General features: G+C 44.1%; 1 protein-coding gene across 1 annotated transcript in view; it reads right to left on the minus strand.

The window, feature by feature from the left end:
- Nucleotides 1-3,924: 3,924 nt before the first annotated feature.
- Nucleotides 3,925-14,863, minus strand: part of LOC104276789 (mitogen-activated protein kinase-binding protein 1-like) — a 43,835-nt gene continuing 32,896 nt past the window's right edge. Inside the window, 7 exon segments of the mRNA XM_009873221.1 lie at nt 3,925-4,442; nt 5,423-5,508; nt 9,016-9,915; nt 10,670-10,980; nt 12,505-12,583; nt 13,466-13,636; nt 13,996-14,141. Coding sequence (XP_009871523.1) covers nt 4,149-4,442; nt 5,423-5,508; nt 9,016-9,915; nt 10,670-10,980; nt 12,505-12,583; nt 13,466-13,636; nt 13,996-14,141 — 1,987 coding nt within the window. The 3' untranslated portion in view covers nt 3,925-4,148.

Raw genomic sequence — 14,863 nt, forward strand, 5'->3', positions numbered from 1 at the left:
TAGTATCGTGGACGATGCACATCCAACGGGGAGGGGTTGGGGGGAGACGCCGTATACATGCATGAATGGTGTTTAAATACCTGTATTTCATTTTGTTTTTCTTATATATAATTATATACATATGCTTTTTAAAAAATTAAAGTTTGTATGTTTCTACTCCCGATTTCTCTGAGCGGCGATGAAGTCTGCAAAAGGAGGGGGGGCACACTGCAGAGGGGGCTGCTCTAAGGCTTGCCCCAACCATCGCCTGGGAGGTCCCATGGAAAGACAACCTGAGAGAGGAGGTGAAAGAAATGCACAGCTACTGGGTGCTACTGAGGGGTGGGGAGGAGGAAGGCGTTACCATAGAACAGAAAGCTTGATGCCCTCCCGGGTCGCAGCCCTTCCTGCCGCACCAGTTCAAGAGAGCCCAAGAATGAACCGAGGGGTCCCACAGGCAAAGTAATACTATCTACAAGGTGGAACAACAACAACAAAAACCCAATGAGTATTCTCATTTTGACCCAGAATATTGGGTTGGAAGGGTCAAAATGTATATAAAGAGGACAGGTAGGTCCAAATTATTTTTTCAGGCTTTCTGTTGAACAAATAACACAGATATCTAGTTGTGTCTATGCTATCGCCCACACAAACCAGTAAGAGGGACCGCAAACCAGTAAGAGGGATAGATTCAAGTTTATGACCTCCTCCCACAAGCCTCTTCACTTCCCAGGCAGTTACCATTCAGTATTTCTCTACCTGGCCCAATGGACAGCCTGTGGTGAAACATATTCACAAGGTGCAACAAAATGTAACACATTTACGCTCTCTTTGTTCTGTAAACTAGAATTTTTAGGAGTATTTCCTACTGCCAGCAATAGGAAGTTAGCAGGGAAGAATCGGTTGCATCAGTCTCAAATTATAAAGAGCAACATTATCTCCTCACCACTCCCAGCAACAAACCTGTGGCACCAGCACCTCCTGTACTGGGCTTCCACTTCTCAATTCACAACATCCAAGCCTTGGGCAAATGGCTCATGACTTTGCCATTTAAGAAACAATAGCTGCTTAGAGGACAGCAAGCCAAGAAACAAGAGGCCTGACAGGACATATTTAAAATCAAACCCCCTCCAATTCATTCCTCAATTACAGATCACTATCTCACTCCTAAATCTACTTTGCTGAAGCCTTTCTGTGCTATATCTCTCACAGGTATTGGCCATATAGCGTTCTTAAGGCCAAGACCATCTCTACCTCTACTCTGTTTTCCTGAGTGTCCTACATATACTATTCTAATTTATTTTAAACTACACAACCATCCTCCAGCTGATCTACTTACCTGACACTTCTATTACCATCATTCTGATTAGATTTTTCCCTCTAGTTGCCCGTATACAGCCATGACCCCAAGCAAAATCCATTCCAGGAAGCAAACCCCACTCTGATCAGCTGAAAAAAAGCCAAGATTTGCTTCAACTCATTTCCAAGTAGCTTTGTTTCATATCTCTATGCCAGCTTCACTGGTTGTTGCTCTTTAATGGGACTTTCATTCTAGCCACTGGCTCTTCCGTATCATCTCTGGCTCTTTTTGTCACCACCTTAAAGTTTAAATAATAAAATGGAATAAAATTGCACAGGGAAGTAATATAAAGGACCCTCAAAACCGTTACCACTAGTACCAAAAGATACTTGGGTTGAAGGGACTGTTATTTTACCTGAGTGTCTTGTGGCCCCAGTACAGCAAGAAATTTCCTGTATACTAGGACATATGTTCACAGTCTGAAAGTGGAGGAACTAACCACCTCAAAAGCAAGCTTGTCCCACACCTACTCCATCACAGACCTGACATGACTGCCATCATACATTCCACTCACAGCATCTCCAGCGCACCTTTTCGACTCAAGGAAACTGCCAGAATTCTCCTCTCTGGTTTTCAACTTGCCTTCCTTCGCAAAACCTGCCCGTGCACGAGAAGCTGCCCAGGGAGACCAGGAACACCAGCTGTACCAGCACAGTGCAACTCTGAGACAGGACTCGGAAACAATACTTTCAAAGTTTCAGTACAAGCTCATGGAAGGAAAGGTTAGCAAGGACCTGAAACACGACTAGGCAGATTTAAATTACAGGCAGAAGTAGCTGGAAAGCTCTTGAAGTGCTCCCCATACCGCCAAGTCCCAGCGCACTCGGCAGTGGTAATCAGCCAGCAAGCCTGTGAGGGGGAGAGCGAGAACTGCAGATAACCCAGCCCTGGCGTTAGGTCATGGGTTAGGACTGGGCTGGGAAACACCTGACAAGCTACTCGGAAGAAAATCAGTCTGGCCAGCCAAGCAGAAAAAAACCTGCACTGCAGTTTCCAGTCACAGAAAGACAGAGAAGTTGACAGACCACATTTCTGAGTGCCACAGGGTTTCAAAAAGAGACGACAGCCTGGACAGTAAAAATGAATGAAAACTGCTTCAAGCCTGTAACCCGTGGAACCAAGTGATGTAGTCTGGCGGCCTCGGAGTGACTTCCACAGACCCTGGCGATCTCTCTCCCACCAACAGCTTGTTGCTTGCGGTAGTTTTATAAACTGGGAGTACACTGCTCTGCCTTAAAATGAATACAAGACAGGTTGGAGATAGAGGAAGAAATAAAGCATTTTGTGTATCTCTCCCTGTTGTGAAAAGGAGTGGGAATAAGGGGGAAGGTGCTGAAGAATTTCATTGGTTTGAAGTTGTTTTTTTTCCTTAGCTTATCATCGACCAAAAAAATCATCACTGGACAGCTTTAAAGCACAACAAACACAAGTTAGAATGGTCTTACAGAAGCTCCACAGGGCAAGAAGAGTATTGCACACAAAAATGCAAGAAAGGAAGATTTTCTCTTTCTCGGAACAGAAATTCATTAGCTGGGGGCAGGGGAAATGGAGGTAATCACATCACAAAATATTTTGTTCAAATTTCTTGGGAAACCATTTTCAGGGGGTAGTTGACATAGCTTTACCAAAGTTAAGAGAATCCCACCTTTTTGGAATTTAAATATTCTGTTTTCCTGGAAAAGCAAGAAGAAAACATTTTCCTGTCACAGTAAAATGAACAAATGACGTGGATGAGCCATTGCACTGAAGATCTCTCAAATCCAGAGTTACACTGTAAGAGATGGAAACCAGCTTTTCTAGGACACTTCCCAACAAATACAGCTTCACCCCAAATTTCCGAGTCATGGTAACATCAAAATCCAATGTCTAATCATGAAAGGCGGCTGAAACAAACTTTTGTATTTTATCTAAATCCCATTTTTAAAAATGTCTGCAGAAAACCCAGTCTGAAGTAACAATGTAACGTCAAATTCCAGATTAAAAATACTGCTAGTGAATTCATTAAGCAATGTCCAAAGTAGGGTCCAAGGGTTGCAGAGCCTTTCCCTGGAGGTGAATGCAGAGAAAATACAGCGTGCAGACTGTCTTGAAAGAAGGGAAAAGCAGAGGGTCGTCATGACAACAGTAGGATTACTCCAGGTAACAAAACTAAGGCAGGAAAAGAAGAAAGAACAGCAAGGTAAGATTTAAGCAGAAAACAGTTCATTAATTGCACAGACACTCCAGCCTGTCTCCCTCTCGGGGGGTTATAATACAGAGATTGTTTCTCGCTGGGATATGGCAAAGGGGTTGACAGTTTTTGTTAAAAGGATAAAGACAACAGCCACAAACGTGACATAGAGCAACAGTCAGAAAAATAAATTAATAAATAAACCCATAAAAAGTCTGCTTCTTGACTCTCGCGAAGCCTTGGAGAGGAAAGGGATTGGCTTCACTTGGGCTAGTTTGTGTTTAGTCAGCAGTTCAGAATTTCTTGGATAAACTGGATTTTCTTTGTTTCTTCAGGTACCAAACATCCTGACCTCCTGGCTATGAAGAAATCTCAAGGCAATTTCTCCAAACTCCTCCTTCAGTTTGTCTAGAGACAGGAAGTTGAAGACCATTGGGGAAAAAAAATTACTAAAATTGTGGCCAGCACATTGCTAAGAATTAGAGCAAGTCAATTGTAGGGGCCTGAGGAAATCAGTTTATAAAGGTCTCCCCGCCAGCCCTAGACCCGTGTGATGACAGCGTTGGTCTGAAGCTCTCTCTGTGGTCCTCTTCTTGGGATTATTTCTGTGTATTCACAAACACCTGAAAGCCACCCTTCTTAGAGTTTTTTGTCCATGCGTCGTTCCACAGCTTGTAGCAAGAGCTCCGAGTACTGTTCTAGCAAAGCTAGTGTCTGCTCATCTCCCAAACTCTTGGGGCTCGGTAGATTGGCACCACATCCCTCATGCAGTGGGCTAGGGGTATCTTGGGGCTTCGCCGGTACCTCCTTAACCTTTGGAAATTCTTCCTCATCCTTCAGAGAGTCCAATTCTTTCTTCATTGAGGAGAATGTTTCTGTCAGGAGGCCTGCTATTTTATCTTTGTCAGTAGAAGACTCTGTATCATTTAAGACCTGAAAATAGAAAGGAGGAAAAAAAAATTGGGGTTTAGGTAGAGCACTGAGTAAGCAGTTTCAGCCCTTTAGGGAAGTAAAGCTATGAAAGATTTGCAAACAACCCAAGTGTCCCTTTCTCCAACACTCGAGACAGCTGATCTAGTCCCACAGCAGAGCATGCATCCAGTACTGCTGGTCACACAAAATCTGGAGGCATTACTCCAATAGGACAGAAAAGGCAAGCACGTTTCTGGAGGCATTACTCCAATAGGACAGAAAAGGCAAGCACGTTTTTGGGTAGTGTTTCCCTTTACACTAAGAAGGGGCCACAGTCTCCTTTTCTTCCCACCTGCCAGATGCAGCTGGTCAGAGGAACAGGGTGAGGTCTGAGCGCTAACGCAAGTGCCAAGGCCAGAGCTGCAGAGGACCACGTGGCAGAAGCTCACTGTAGAAGTTTCAGGAGACTTGACAGATCAGGGCTAAGCAAGGAAACGAAGAGCTGTTTTAGTGCTCTGCACGTAACCCTCGTCTGGCAGCGGGAGGGACAGGCGAGTGCTTGCACGTTCCCTCTCACAGCTGGATTCCCATGGTAGCTCACATTCGCTAATCCTTTTCCCAGGCATCAAAGACAGAGAACAGATGGGGAGAATAAAGCTCCTATAATATTTTGTATCTCTGAAGCACTGTATAAATATTAACTAACCCCCTAATACCCCTCTGAAAAAGAGCATACTGTTATCTTCAGTTCACAGATAGGCTAAACAGACTGAAAATTGAATTGTTTTGCTCAGAGTACCATACCAAGCCACTGGAAAATCCAAAAGTCAGAAATGGGGAATTTCTGCCTCGCCGGTTCAAGCTTAAGGTGCGGCCAAGTGGAAAACCAGGCAGTTTGTCCCAGTCAAGAGAACACCTTGAGCCAGCAGGCACATAGGTCTGATGCTCACAAGCGGTAAAGCCAACCTGCTGTAAGGGAGCCCGTGCCCGAGGTCACTCACCATGCGGTACAGATGAATGGCTTTGCGCATGCTGTCCTGGAGCTCGGATACCATGTGCTCACACTGCTCGACGCTGATGCACGATTCTGAAGGGGAGGAAAAAAACCAAAAAACCCAGACTAAGGCACAGACATACTCCAATATCCACAATCTTACAGCTGAGTAATCTGACTTTTATATGTATTATATCTGTTTTTTAATATATATATGTGAAAGACTTACATGCACACATTTCTCATTCAATTTTTAGGGCTAGCTTAAGCCAATTATTGAACAGACAAGTTCTGCACAAGCTTTCCTTCATACTAACTAGAGATGCTGCTTGTTTCAAACATTCCTATTATTTCAGCCTCTCCAAAGTCAGCAATGTTAGGGTTTTTTTCAGATTGCACATTTTTGTCACAGGTTATTCATGCCATTCTCAATTATATATACATATATATTATATAACTGAAGTCAAGTTTGAATGAAGGTTTCCAGAGGCAAAAAAGACCAATTTAAGGAGCCCCTAACTTAACCTGCACATAGTCACACATGTACACACTCCCCCTCAGGTATCCTTCTGCACTGCATACAAGTAAGCATGGAGAATAAAGGATTATACCAAATTATTACAATGTTCTCTAGCGAGGGCTGAGGTCAGACAAGTGTTGACAAACTCTGTCACAACACAATGACACTTTCGAGCAACACGGGATCTGTACTGCTTGACACACTGTAATTTGAAAATGAAAAATAAAAGCAGGCAATTGAAGGACACCGTCTTCTTCCTGCCCCTACTATATATGATCTCCAAAGCATCATAGTTGAAATCCTGTAATATTTTAATAAAACAAACACTTCTGTGAATTAGATATAAACCATGAGTAAAGACACAGACACACACACAATCCACAGTTATCTTCAGTTTGCAAAGGCCTGGACAAAGGCCACTCCACTTCCTTTAGTCACCTAAAACCAAAACTTGGTCACATTAGCACTATTACTTCTGCAATTGGTAGAATGTCATCTCTGAACAGACTAGAGGGCGCTTTTGCTAATTTTAGGAATACATCTAGATGATTTGCAAACAAATACAGCTAGAAAAACATCTATTTATACATAAACAAACACATCTAGAAGAACAAAGGGGCATGAACAAATCCTTCCATCTGTGTTTTTTGTTCCCAAGTCACCCAACCCTCTTGAGCACAGCAGGCTTCAGTGCAGTCCAAGATTCTTGTCTCTTTTTTCCCCCCCTTTTTTTTTCACTGCCCCTCCTTCCTCCCCTCTTTTTTTTTTTTTTTAAACCCAGATGTTTCTTCTCATGTTCACTTCTGAATTTCTCCTCTCATCGTGATTTTTATGTTGGTGTCCAGCTCTGTGAACTGCCAGCCTGGAGAAAGGTGACTAATGTAACATAAATGCTTGTGTTTTGGCATTTTCTGCCTCTCGTGTGTGCAGAGCAGAACTCTTCAGAAACCAGCGGAGAATAATTAAACACAGCAACAGTATTAAGCACATCTACAGTATTTTACCTGTAGATGTCAAAATGCTTTAACAAAAACAATTAAGTCTTATTCTGCAGCTGTTACACAAGCAGGAAAATGGAAAGATAGAAAAATTAAGTGGAAACCCAAAGTCACAGAGCAAGTCAGAGACCAAACAGGTCTCTGTCAACCCTACAGTTCTAACCTAAGCTGCCACATTATGATCCACAGAAATCACAGTGAATTGTTCTCAGCGATAGCCAACCTGGATATAAACAGCTTTTCCACAAACTACCACTAAAACTTGGGAAACTCGGTCTGCAAGAAGCTGAAAGGCTGACAGTTGTCTGCTGAGAAGGAAAAAAAAAAAAAAGTCGGGGATCTGTTGTGGTAAATCATCCTGACACTAAAGGATGCTGCTAAACATTCTGTCAGAGTGTGCTATCAATTGGGAGGTGCTTTAAGAGGAAAAAACAAAACAAAACTCTTCTCTGCACTATCTGTGCTAGTTCTGCAAACATAGATCGCTAGCAACTGACCAAAAAACATGTGAAAAGTAACTTGATTCCCAAGTCTAGAAGAGAAAATTCAGCCTAAAGAGTAGAGGCAACTGCACTGTTACTTCTCAGCTCCAGGGTCCATGTGCTGGTGGAGAAAACCTCACCCCTGTGGGGGTAAGGTCAGAAAGTTTCACTGTTCTACAGAGCAGCTACCCTGTGGTGGAAGAACAGAAGGTCCCTCAGGCAAAACACCACCTTTCCTCTTTTATATAAGAACATTTAAATCTTAGAGTGCTTGACCTCTCTAGAAATGCCAAAAAAACCCCCCAAACCAAAAAGCCAGCGCATCAAAACTGTATCACCCCTCTGCAATGCTTCGGTGCAGAAATACTGCGTTTAACCACTGCGATGAAAGGTTGAGCAGCCTGGTACCAGGTAAAGTAACTGATCTGAGGATTACGGAGGCAACCCTTCCCAGATGTGAATAAGAACATAGCAAAAGAGATTAAAAACCACGCACTGCATAGCCCCCTGAAGGTACAAGCGGTACAGCGGTTAACATCCAGTTTCCTACAGCAGGACTCAGCTGAGTATTTCAGCCTATTTCCTTTCAGGTTGTGACATAAAAGAAAAACCTGTGGAGGTTTTAATCCTGCAGCATCTGCTGTGGGGCTAAACTGTGTCTTCTCTACCACTGGAGGTTTTCCTGACTTGAAGGGCAGAATTTTTGCTTCAATTTGAAGTTACCTGCTAGTTTTCATTTGACTGAAGTACCTTAAACCAAGGCCTGTAACAGATCCAAAGCTGCTTTCATCAGGTACAACAGTTTCCCACTCTCCAAAGTAAGAGATAATTCAAAACCTATGCCATTCTCTTTATGCTCAAACCCAAAGGCTAGGCCCACACGTGCACTGCATATCCTGTTTGCAGATGTCCTCAAAGCAGAGTGACAGCAGCACAGCGACTTTCTCACTCTCACAGATGGCTACAAGCAAGGAAGTCATCTTGGTCAAGCCTTATCTCAGGCAAGAAGACACTTCTGGACCTTGCACACTTGCACATAAACAAAGCAAAGCAAAGCCTGAGCTGCCTGTCATAACTTCACTGTCACTATTTGGGGTTGGACTAGATGACCTTTAAAGGTCTCTTCCAGCCTAACACATTCTATGATTCTATTACCTGTACTTGCTAAGTTCAGCTTGCACATATTTGCCTGCACCTTCATCTGCTGGTCAGACATGCTCTGAGATGGGCTCGGGGGATGTAACCTACACACCCACAGGGATTCCCAGTGCTCCAGCTTTTAGCATTGACCAGAAAAAGGTTTGATCCCCACAGGCAATTGTACAACTGAAAACACGAGAGTGCCGAGGTCTACAAAACATTCATCTAACAAGGACCTTCAGACACAAGACCCAGAGGAAATGGAAATTAAAGACTGAGAAAAAGATGTCAGGTTGAAGAAGTGTCTCACCATTGAGGGGATGACTTATGGAACGAGACAGGTGCAGACAGGACGAGACAGGCCAGAAGCTGGACGTAAAGAAATGTGATGGGATCGTGAGGCGATTCACAAAGACAGGAGACAGAAGGGGGAAGATAAGAGATGGGTATCCATGCACACCTGAGACCTGTGCCGAGGCAGTTAGAGATGTAGGAGACCTCGGCCTGATGGGGTCTAGTGGGCAAAGTCCGGGTTGGTTGTCTAGCACACAGGCGATGCCGGTGATCCTCTCCCTGTACCTGGGCAGCATGCCCTCAGGAGACCTTAGGGGCTGGCCCTCTGACAACTCCCTCAGTTTTGGATTAATGACCCCTGGCTCATCTTGGCAACCTGGATTCTCCGCTGAGCTCTCCTTAGCAAGTCCTGTTGGGATCTCTCTAGCAGGAACCAGAGAGCCAGCAGTTTGAGTCTCCTTCTTGGAGGCTCGGACCTCAGGAAAAGAGGGTTTCTTTTTACAGGCCCCAGCAGGTGACTGCGGAGACTGTGGCTCAAGCAGTGTCTTTGTTTTGGTAGTGGGTGAGAAGGAGGCCAGCGTGGGTCTATCAGGCAACGGCTTGGGAATGTCAAGAATCAGATGTGCTCGGTTTGATGATGCCAGCTTGCTGTGGAAGGACTTGGGAGAGGAGCAGTTTACAACTGGTTGAAGCGTTGGCTTCACTGGAACACTTTCTTTCACTGGTAGCTTATTCTTCTCAGCATCTGCTGCAGAACTAAACTGTGTCTTCTCTGCCACTGGAGGGCTAGTCCTCCCATCAGTCAACATTTCGGTGGAGCAACCAAGGTACAGATTTTCCCCTACAGATACGCTCCTTGACATCTTAGCTCGGAAGCTGGTTGTGGGGTTCATGTAGGACTTTGGTTTTGCAGCCCTGACATCTTTGGCCAGCAGAGCACCACATCCATCCATCTTCAACATACTGGCTGATAACACCCTGCAATTGTTAGGTCTGGGATCCTTCTCAACCACCAAAAGAGTCTGAGGACGCTGCTTGGCACAGGATATCACTCCAGGACCCTTATCTGTGAAAATTAAACAGACAAACATACCAAAAATAGACAAGAGCCTGCAGTGAATTCCAAAATTGGAAAATAACAGAGCTGCTCCAGCCTACATGCCTCAGCTCAGCCCCTGGGAGGGGTGTACAGAACCACTGCTTCAGGTTCCTATCACCAAGCTTCGACAGCTTTCTTTTTTGCCCATCCCTCATCCTGTTCACCTGATGACAGAAACTTGTGCTTAAAGTGTATGGCCAAAAGACCTCAGACCACTGTGACTGTTAACTAAGAGGCCAGAGGAAGCAGACAAAAACTTACATATGATGTTGTGGTAATAAGGTTTAACTTTTAAAAAACCCCTGAGTGCTTATTGATGGCTCATGAGCTGATTGTTTTAAAAAATGGAGTTCTTCCACACAAAGGGAATGGATACAGTAAGCTTCCTATAACTTTTTTCTCCTCTCTTTCTCTCCTCCCCACCCAGGGGAGCTTCAGTCTTGGCCTGGAGCAACTACCCCACAGCAAGAGAGAATTTCTTTGCAAATAGTTCATTTTACCCTTGGCATTGGCTCCTCCCACAGCTGCCAGATAAGTATCAGAGACTGATAACTAGAAGACCAGCAAATTAAATTTCCCTCGACAGGCTAAGAGTTAGAAGACATGTAAAGCCTGTAGCTCAGAAGGCAAAAAGACATGCTTATTTTAAATCTCTACTCAAGCTCAAATCTCCCCATTTCATTTCTCAGGTTTATACCATCATTCCAACCCGTGTCCTTACCCTCATGAACGAGGTCGTGAACTGACTGCGCCTTTCTCATCATTGCATTCATGGGGCCTTCTGGAAAGCACGTGATAACCCGTCCAGGAGCCATACCAAGTCTGCTGGCCTCCAAAGCTGATCTGCGTTTTTTATGGACATAAAGAGCCCGACTGGAATTTACACTCTCCAGGAGCTGGCTGTTCTCCGATGCATCGCCAGCATGGCTGCTCCCGTTTTTCAACAGGTCTGCTGTAAATTGATCGGTCTGGGTTGGTGGCTCGATGGGCTTTGAATCCAGTATCAGATTTGATGAAGAGAGTGACAATCGTCTAGAGAACACGATAAATAAATCACAGTTAAAACAAGAAAGTACATCATCTTGCACAAACAGGCACACACGTTAAACCAGTTTCCCTGGGATAAAAAGCCCTTCCCTGTCTAGATTTTTTTAAGTCAAAAATGCCCTAGGCTGTTACCACTTCATTCTACTCATCCCTGAAAGCACTGGTCGTCAGGCATTTCCCTTTAGGCTGCGTGATCACAAATAATATTGGGTCACTCTTTTCAGGGAGGACACTGCAAAAGGTAAAAGGCAAAAGAGAAGGAAAAATTTGAGGCAGAGGTAAGATTGGGCAAAGTCAGGTCAGGTCTCTTCTCTCAGCTCACCTTACTAACAATGAAAAGTTTTCAATTCTAATATACCCTAAAAGAAAGTAGTAATACTTTCCTAACATTATAAAAGCACAATTACTAGGAAAGCGGGTCAGTATCTTTAAGAGGAAAGCCTAATTTCCTCTTCCTCTCCACTTCAGACAAGCACAGTGAGCTCACTTTGGAAAGGAAGCAACTTGCGATCTGGCATGTTTGAACAGCTGAACAGATTAAAAGCCCAGAAGTTTTCATAACCTAAAACCACCTCTCCTGTTACATCTCTAGAGGACCGGTGACTTCCTTTGCTCACTACTGCAGCTCTCCAGAGGCTCACCCAACAGCTAACCGCTGGCTTTCTTCCCAATCATACCGACAGACCAGAGGCATTCCCAACAGCAGCAACAGCAGCAGAATACAGCAATAACTAAAAAATTTCCCTAACATGGTGAATTTAGACAAAACTGGTGAACCATAGAAGGTGCACCCAAATTTGCTCAGTCCTACACAACGGAATTAATTTGAGCTGAGATTTCAGGTGGTCATTTTAGAGGACTAGGGGCGTATTTGTTTGTTTAAAACATTTACGAAACCAAATCAACCAAAGTATTTACCCTGTTTTTTGTCTGGTTTTGTTAATTTATTTTATTGGGATTTTTTTTAAACAAAGGAAATAGCTTGGAGAGGCCCTTTGGGATGCTTTAGGGCTGAGGCTTTTTTTGAAGAATAATATCCCCACGAGGCTTTGTATGAAACACCAGAGCACCCTGTGAAGGCATGGGACTGAGAAACAAAGCTGAGTAAGAAAGGGCTGTAAAACAAAGGAAAAGTTGACAAGCCTACTTTCATTGTCCAAGCTGAATGAAATGCAAAAGAATACACAGAGCATAAACAGTGAAGAGTAAATGAGATTATTAGCGATTCCTCCAACTCAATCAGTCAAGGCATTAATCACAAAACAATTAAGCACATTGTTGGGAGAGGAAAAAGACTAAACCAGAGTTGATTTAGGAAGAAACAGAACAGCTGAAGTGACGCAGCACGGCCTGTCCGAATCCCAAGGGTCTGCAAGCAGCCTGCCAGGGGCTATGCCAGCACCAAGGCCAGAAGTGAGGTCAACTGTTTGGACCCAGGGCCTAGCACGAGACCCACTTGCACTAGTGAAAATAAGCGCACAGAAACATTCAAAAAAAGCAGAGCCATACCTGAGAGCCGGAGACTGGGAAAGAAAGCGAGAAGAAATGCTGAGGTTTTCAGTTCTTTCCAGACTCCTACATGAACCACCTAAAAATTTTGGTTAAAGAGGAGAGAAAAAGGGAGAGGTTTAGTTACAGAGCAAACATTCTGACATATGCATTTTCTTATCACAGAGACTATCAAATGTTCCCCTGTACCCAAAGGCATTTTTGAACTAAAAACACAGAGAATGAAATAATTCCATTGCCTTTGCCTTTTCTTTTCTACTTAGATTACTCTGCTTTAAACTGTTCCTCTCCCTAAGGGACGTCTCCTCCTTTTTGGCTTCCCTTTGTGTCCTATCCTGCCTGCAGTACTGTGAGGCACTGGCATCAAGATGAAAACAAATCAATCACAAGAGGGGGAAAAAAAAAAAAAGAAAAGAAAAAAACCCCAGACAACTCACATAGATATTGCTGCCTGCAACCACTATCAATTCTAAAAAGACACGCTTTGTTCTGGAGTTGGTCGATAAAGAGTAACCAGCTCCTTTCCTTTGCCCCTCTGATGTCTCTTCTCATTCTCTCCCTCCACCCAGCATTCCAGCCTTTTCTTTTGTGACATTTGTTATGCCTTGATACACCACTAGAGGCCACTGCATGTCACCTACGGGGAGGCGAGGTGAACACGGTTAATTCCTTCATCTACAACAGGAAAAACTAGTCTGGGAACATAAGAACCTCTTCAGGATTCCGAGGACAACACTTAACCCAAACCGACACAGACCCCAATCTCCTCCGCACAAACTTACACGCAGATCGATGGAGTTTAAAAGATGTTGCTCTTCTTCAGGTCTCTCTACATTGGCTTCCTCCTGTTTTTGCCCCTTTGTACACATAAATCCACAAGAACCGAGCAGAACTTGTAGCCTGGCTAGACTTACACAAGGGACAAATCACAAAGTCCTCCCCACCCAGCAGAGAGCTATACCTTTTCCATCAGTGCTGCTCAGGGTCCCAAAATGCTGCTTGAGGAACTTCTCCTGATCAGGTGTCTGGGGGCTTTCTCCCTCCGGCATTCCAGTCCCCACGTCCTCCTCTCCTTCATCTCCCTCCAGATCTGAAATGCCATCCACACTTAGCGGCTCAGTGCTTTCAGAATCTGTGAAAAAGCCAGGTTAGAAAAAAAAATATATTCAAATATGCTGAATTGAATCTATGATGCTAAAGCAAAAGTCAGTCAGCATCAAGTGTATTCTCTAACCCACCATATCCCACAAACAGCTCAGCCTATGGGATAACCAATACCAAACCTGCCTCCTTACCTAGCAAGGTAAAGGAAACTTTAACCAACTCCTGCTCCTACAGCAGCTTCGCTAAAGATTGAAATGCACTTCAATCTTTACTAGCAAGACTCAACACGAGTGTGACCTCAGTTCAGCTCAGGAAAAGGATCAAGATCAGGACAGCCACAGGCACAGAACCGTCCCAGCAAGCTTCTGCAGTGTCTTTGCACCTCACCTTCATTCGGATGGTCTGGGCTGGACAGACGACTGCTGCTGTAATCTACAGAGCAGGCACTGTCAGGACTGTGTTTGTCTGGGCATCCGTTACTGTGATAATCTCTGCTGAGCTTCCCGTGGGGCAACGCTTTTACCTGGAACTCACTACAAGAGAGACAGGAAAGATACAGCACTAGAAGAGATATTTGGTTTACATGTAAAGAAGCACGTTTTAACTTTAATAAGGCCTTACCTGGGTTAGTAACACCTTTGATTACAAAAGTAAGGCTTTAAAGAGAAAAAGAAGTTGATTTCTCTCATCATTACACAGTATATTTTTTGCATTTCATTAAGCTTGGACAGTGAAGTCTCAAGGGGACTGTCTGACTTTCGGGGCGTTGTCGGTTTCCCGTCATTACCAGGCACCAGCACAGCACTGCCCTGGCGTGATTTCCAGCACAGGTGAGGAACAACCACAGAGATCTACATAATGAAAAAAGGACTAAAACCAGGCCTATACCTACATGATCGAAACTCAAATTTGTCATAATCTGAGTCCTAATATACTACCATTTCCATGTTTATGACCTGCTTTCTGCTGTGATTTCTGCTTATTTTGCTAAATGACACCAGCAGCGTTCTTTTGCCTGATGCCTGAGGACTTCAGTTTTCCACTTTATGGAATACTTTAGTTTCAGATTTACTCTGATGCAAAGCAGGATGCAGAAGTCACTCAACAGAACGGAATGGCAATTACTCCTGGCAGCTTGCAAACTCTATAGACTTTAAGATGTGTCCAGTCTGTATCCAACATCACCAGAGGGGCCTCCCTTTCTTACAGGATGGAGCAGCACATGGGTCTGCTCTGTCCAAATGTTACCATAATA

Source organism: Apaloderma vittatum, unplaced genomic scaffold (assembly GCF_000703405.1).
Source record: "Apaloderma vittatum isolate BGI_N311 unplaced genomic scaffold, ASM70340v1 scaffold37207, whole genome shotgun sequence".
Classification (NCBI taxonomy): Eukaryota; Metazoa; Chordata; class Aves; order Trogoniformes; family Trogonidae; genus Apaloderma; species Apaloderma vittatum.